Raw genomic sequence first — 6,758 nt, 5'->3', positions numbered from 1 at the left:
AATACTAATTTATTTTTGGCCCTGTGTGGCCTTAAGATATTTTAAACTTATTTCCTAATTGTCTTTCGGGACCGATTTATGATCCTTCGACATCTTTTTATCTTTTATGCAGTATTAGCTTGTTTATCTACTTTTCTTTTATTTTCGGTATTTGGCCTTTCATGGCTTGCACTTATCCAATGCTCATACATAAATAATTGATATAAAATATGATAAAACAAACTTGCATAGATAGATAATATCCTAAAAAATAAGTTTAACCCTTACATAGAGTAGAAATGGTTTCATCGACCTTATTACTACGGATATTACTAAGTACTAGAAACATAAGTTGATTGTGATAGAAATGACAAACCTATAGATTTGACGCATGCCAGGTTTGGGGGACCTCATCTCAGCATAAAATCTCCAGCTTTTAGGATCCTCGTCCTAGTGTCTTTGTGACCTTGTATGGTCCTTCCCAATTTGGGGCTAGCTTCCCTTTTTTGCCAACTCCTGACACCTCAATCTTCCTTAAAACTAAGTCTCCTTTCTAGAATAACCTCTCTTTAACCCTCCTATTATAGTAGAGGGAGGCTCTGCACTGATGCTCTGCATTACGGGCATTGGCTTCGTCTCGGACTTCATCAATGAGGTCGAGAGCGAGCCTCATTCCTTCTTCATTAGTTTCAGGTTAATACGCCTCAACCCTCGATGATTCGTGAGTAATTTCGAGGGGCACCATTTCCTCGGCTCCGTAAGTCAACATAAATAGGGTAGATTCAGTTGTAACTTTTTAGGTAGTACGATATGCCCAGAGTATTGGTAGCTACTCGTCCACCCACGTATTTCTTGAGCGTTCAACCGTCTTCTTGAGTCCATCAAGGATGATCCGATTAGCAACCTCTGCTTGCCCATTTGCTTGGGGATGGGCAACTGAGGTGAATCTAAGTTCTATGATGTTGTCATTACAGTACTCCTTAAACTCTTCATTATCGAATTGTCGCCCATTGTCCGTAACGAGGACACATGGGATTCCGAACCGACATATCACATTCTCTTAGAAAAATTGAGAACTTTGCTTGGTGGTTATTTTGGTCGGTGCATTGGCCTTAATCCACATAGTGAAGTAGTCAATGGCGACCATGATAAACTTCCTTTATCCCGATGGCACAGGGAAGGACCTAGTATGTCCATTCCCCATATCGCAAAGGGGATTGGAGAGGTAATAGACGTAAGCCTCTCCGAGGGTTGTCGAACTACAGAAGCATTCCTCTGACATCTATCACACTTCTTCACATAAGCCTTTGCATCGGCTAACATTGTTGGTCAGTAAAACCCCATCCAGGTTATCTTATGAGCGAGAGCCCTGCCCCTTAAGTGATTTCCACAAATCCCTTCATGGGCTTCCCTCAGTGCCTCTTATGCCTCGTGAGGTCTTAAGCACTTCAAATATGGGATTATAAAAGACCTTTTGTATAAAAGACCTTCAATTAGAAAGTACCTCAATGCTCTTACTGATAACATACGTGCCTCCTGAGCATCATCCGGAAGCCAACCTGTCTCAAAGTGGTTCTTGATGGGGTCAATCCAGCAGCTAGTCAAATGGGGTCTTCAGGACTTGGAAGTAGATACTTCTTGGATAGTTTTTAATTTCTGATGAGGCGAACTTAGAAAGGGTGTCGTCTGTATTGTTCTCCTCTCTCGAAACATGTTCCGCGTACCATTCATCAAATTGAATCAATAATCCTTTCACGACCCTGAGGTACTTGGCCATGACATCATCTTTTGCCTCAAAATCCCCATTAACTTGGGCAACAACGAGCCTCGATTCTCCACAGATTTTAAGGCACCTGGTTCTCACATCTCTAGCTAAGCCTAATCCGACTATCAAAGCCTCACACTCCTCTTTATTGTTCATAGTTGGGAAGTCCAACTTCAAAGAATATTCGATCATGAACCCTTCAGGGCTTTGCAAGACTAGGCCTACACCACTAGACTTTGTTTTGGATGCTCCGTCAAAATGGAGAACCCAATAATCCTTTAGAGCAAGTCTTCTTCTTTATCCTTCTCTCCTCCTTCTGGGGTTACTATCTCTTTCCCCCCAACTTCTTGGTCGTTAATCGTGCATTCGACCGTGAAGTCTGCTAACACCTGAGCCTTGATGACTGTCCGAGTCTTATACTTGATATCAAATTCTCCCAACTCAATTGCCCATTTGATCAGCCTTCCACTCGCTTTAGGACTGTGAAGAATTCTTCTCAGGGGTTGGTCTGTCAGGACTTCTGCTTTGTGTTCCTGGAAGTAAGGTCGTAGCTTTCTGGAGGCTATTATGGGGGCAAGCGCGAATTTATCAGTGGTAGAGTAATAACTTTGCTCCATGGAGTACTTAACTCACATAGTAGACGGGCTTCTGAAGTTTCTATTCTTCCCTTACCAAAACTGCTCTCACGGCTTGTTCAAATACCGCGAGGTATAAATAAAAGGTGTCCTCCACACTAGGTTTGGCCAGCAACGGGGCCTCAGTCATGTACTTATCCAGTTGTTCAAAGGCCTCTTGGCTCTTAGCTTCCCACTCCAAATTCTTCAGCTTCTTCGGGGTTTCGAAAAAGGGTAGGCATTTATCTCCAGACTTGGAGAGAAACCTCTCTAGGGCTTCGATTCTTCCTGTTAGCTTCTGAACGTCCTTGATAGAGCATGTTGGCTCCATGTACAGGATGGCTTTAATCTTGTTGTGGTTTGCCTCGATTCCCCTCTTCAAGACCATATGACCCAAAAAAATTTCAGACCCAACACCAAAAGCACACTTGGCGGGGTTTAACATCATCTTGTGGTGCCTCACCACTTTGAATGCCTCTCTGAGGTGATTATCATGATCGGACTTGGCTAGGATTTTGACTAATATGTAATCAACATATAATTCCATGGGCTTCCCAATTAGATGGGCATATATCTTATTTACCAACCTTTGGTAAGTATCTACTGCATTCTTAATTCCAAAAGCTATAACAAGATAACAAAAGACACCAAAGTTAGTTATGACACATACTTTGCAGGTGTCATTCTTATGCATTTTAATGTGATTGTAACCACTAAAAATGTCCATGAAACTAAGCATCTTATGCCCAGCAGTGGCATCGATCAGGAAATCAATCCTCGGTAGAGGGTAGCAGTCCTTAGGGTATACATCGTTGAGGTCGGTGAAGTCGATGCACATCCACCACTTTCTGTTGGATTTTTTGACCATCACATGGTTAGCTAACCATTCGAGGAATTGCACTTACTCGATAAATCCAACTTCAAGGAGCTTCTCAACCTCCTGATTAATGGCTTCCAGCCTATTAGGTGCATAGGTTCTTTTCTTCTGCTGCACGGCTTTCTGAGTTGGATCGACATTTAGCTTGTGAGTTATAAGGTTGGGGTTAATCTCAGGAATGTCGGCTTCTTTCCAAGAAAACACGTCATTATTCTCTTGTAGAAATTTTGTCAATTGGTCCCTTAGGGGTCTTCCCTAGGACGCTCCAATGTACGTGACCTTATCAGGGTCAAGCGGGTCTAAGAAAATTTGGACCAAGTCTTCAGCTGGCTTCCCTCGATGCTCATCATTCTCTCGTACATCCATGTCTTCAATTGGGAGGACTTGCCCCCTGGTTCCATCGGGCCTAAGTGCTGTTATATAACAACTTTGGGCCATTTTCTGATCTCCTTTCTCTTCTCCGACACCGTTTCTGGTTGGGAACTTGAGTATCATATAGCAGGTTGAGGGCACGGCTTTAAACGCATGGATCTCTATTCTCCCCATGATTTCCTTATAGGTAGAGGCCGCCTTGACAACCTGGAAGTTTAGCATCCGTGTGGCCTCTCTGGGCTCTTCTCTAATAGTAACGGGAAGTCGAATTGCTCCCTTTACTTGACATTCGACGTCAGTGTACCCCATCCTTATAAACACGTCATGGAATAAAATATCCATGAAAGCTCCGTTGTCAACCAGGACCCTTTTAACAGGATAATTCCCGATTAATGGGGTGATAACTAGGGGATCGTCCTGAGGGAATTTCAAACCATCAAGGTCGGGGTTGCCGAATTCAAGTGTCATCTCAGCCTTGGCACGCTTGGGTGCATCTCCGACTATACTCATCACCTATTTGGAATAAGCCTTACGAGAGTTTTTCATTGTCTCTATGGTTGTTGGCCCTCCGGAGATCATGTTGATCACTGGACCTTTGGGCTGCGGGTTTCGACCTCTGTTGTTACCCCCCTTAGTCTTCAGCCATTTTGGGGCCTCATCTATCACCGCCTTTGAAAAACCTTCCACATTTTCCTTGTCGAAAGAGATATTCGATCTCGTCTTTAAACTATCTACGGTAATTGGTGTCATGACCAATATCCTTATGGAACCTACAGAATTGGTTATTGTCTCTCTTCTCGGGGTCTCCCCTTAGTGGCTTTAGCCATCTAAAATCCTTATCTTTCTCAATCTCCATCAGTATTGGCTTCTCAGTGGTTTCAGCCATACATACTCAGTGAACCTTGGTGGTTGATTCTTTTTGGAAGGAGGATCATAGTTCTTGCCAGTTCGAGGATATTTTTCCTTAACGTCGTACTCTTGGTCCATCTTCCGCTTCTTGCTACCAGTGGGTTCATTGTAATTATTGTCTTCCTCATGCTTTCCTCCATCTCGATGTATTTTCAACCTTATTTTAAAGCTGTAACATGCTATTAGGGGGCCCTTAGCTAGGGACATCTTGAAGAACTCGTCTTTAGTCCCTTGCTGCAGTGCTGTCAAAGCTACTTTGCCGTTAAGATCTGGGACCTTTAATGCTTCCTTTGTGAAACGATTCAGGTAATCTCTCAGGGACTCCTTTTCTCATTTCACAATGCCCATGAGAGAGGCTGGACTTTTCTCATACACTCTGCCACTAATGAATTGCTTGATGAAAACTTGGCTCAAATCCTTGAAGGATCCAATCGAGTTTGGTGGTAGACGGTTGTACCACCTTTAAGCCATACCCGAAAGGGTTGGAGGAAAGGTCCGACACTTGATAGCGTCGTTCATGGGCTGTAGCAACAGGGAGTTAGAGAACGTCCTGACATGGTTAGCTGGGTCGCTAGTACCATCATACTCTTTAATATGGGCATCTTAAACTATCTTGAGATGTGGGCATTCATTATCTTTTCAGTGAACAGTGGTTTTTGATCAACATGATCTCCTAGGGGCATCAAATCACGTGGATCAGCCCTTGGGGCTGCGTCCCTTCTTGGTATTGGACCTTCCAGGTCTATGATAGGAGGAAAATCCCGTTTCCTCGCTGCAGGTGGAGGTCTTGGTGTCAAGTACATCTCCAGGTCACTCTTCAGCCTGTGGATCTCAGCTTTATGAGCCCTGATCCTCTCCTGTACATCTTGGGGAATGGCCACATGAGTGTTCCTGGGACACTGGTTGCCACTAGGCATCAGCTCTTTACCAGCACGCCTCCTTCTTTGAGCGACCTCATCGTCCGATGATTCGGAGTCCCTATTTGTAATATCTCGTATTTTTAGAATTAGATTAATAATTGAATAATAGAAGAAAAGGGATTAAATTAGATAAAGACTAGGACTTAAAATTGGGTTAGACTAATGGGCTTAAAATTTGGATCCAATTCTAATATGGATAACTTGTAGGTTAAGATATAAGGTTTTGTATCATTATAGATACATCATATTCGTCTTTCTCGTTATTATTATTAAAATTCGTAGGCTCTTCTCAGCAAAATTTAGAAATCTTATAAAATTAATAGAAAATTCATTGTAAGTCAGAATTCAGTGATCCTAGACTTTTCGGAAAGGTCTTTTCGTTCTCTACAACTTTAGTGTTTTGTATTTTCCAAGAAAACGTCGTTTAGAGGGTCAAAAAGGCTATATTCAGATATGGTCAGGTGTTGAGGTAAAATTTCGATCGATCTTGCTTGTGTTTTCAAACTTGTGTGTTATACGTGTATATCTGATTATCAAAATATGGGTCAAGGGATGACATATTTGTAAGTATTATGTGATATAGTATATGTATTGTTGTCATATATGTTGTCTCAACGATAATTTTGGACCTCTGATTTATGTCATGGTTTGTGAAATATCGAATAAGAACTTAGGACCGCAGTCACCGGATTGTAGTGAATGTTTTGTGAAAATTTAGGACCATTATCACCGGGTTGTAGTGGTCTTAGCCTGAATTATTGGTTTTGAATTATTGTTGTTTATGTGTTATGTGTATTGTGTGTATCGAATAAGAATAAGAATAAGAATGTGTATCGAAAGTGTTAGTTTCGTATATCGTATCGTATAGATTGTCGTATTTTGTTATATGTGTATAAGTTATTTGACCTACTAGTTGGATCAATTGTTTTCTTGCTGAGTTGTATAGCTCATTCTTACAATTTCAGGTTTCGTCTAAGATTCGAGTTGGTTAGCATTGGAGTTCGAGGACTTAGAATTGGAGTAGATTGACCTTTGGGCTTCCGCTTTTAGCTGCGCGTTTGTAATAGTCAACTTTGTAATAGACTTTTTGATCAAGTAATTATATTTGATTTTCGTTTTGATTTGGAATTAATAGTCCGTAAGTGCGCGTTGTTACAGTTAGTATCAAGAACAAGCTGTTCTTCGGAGTGTATTAGGTATGGGACTAGTACATTCCTTAGGATTCGATCTTGTGGACCATAGTTTGACCTTTGGTTGATCAAGGGGTAGACGTGTCACAAATTTTAGGATTGTTGTGAATTTGGAGACCAAATTCTTTTTAA

At 41.7% G+C, this 6,758-nt stretch overlaps 1 protein-coding gene across 1 annotated transcript; it reads right to left on the bottom strand.

The window, feature by feature from the left end:
- Positions 1-3,490: 3,490 nt before the first annotated feature.
- Positions 3,491-4,117, bottom strand: LOC141685547 (uncharacterized). The gene has a single exon (XM_074490641.1). The coding sequence runs from the start codon at positions 4,115-4,117 to the stop codon at positions 3,491-3,493; it is 627 nt and encodes a 208-aa protein (XP_074346742.1).
- Positions 4,118-6,758: the final 2,641 nt, after the last annotated feature.

This window comes from Apium graveolens, chromosome 9 (assembly GCF_009905375.1).
Source record: "Apium graveolens cultivar Ventura chromosome 9, ASM990537v1, whole genome shotgun sequence".
Lineage (NCBI taxonomy): Eukaryota > Viridiplantae > Streptophyta > Magnoliopsida > Apiales > Apiaceae > Apium > Apium graveolens.
Note: the sequence above shows the minus strand (reverse complement) of the source record. Positions and strands in the feature narration are given on the sequence as shown.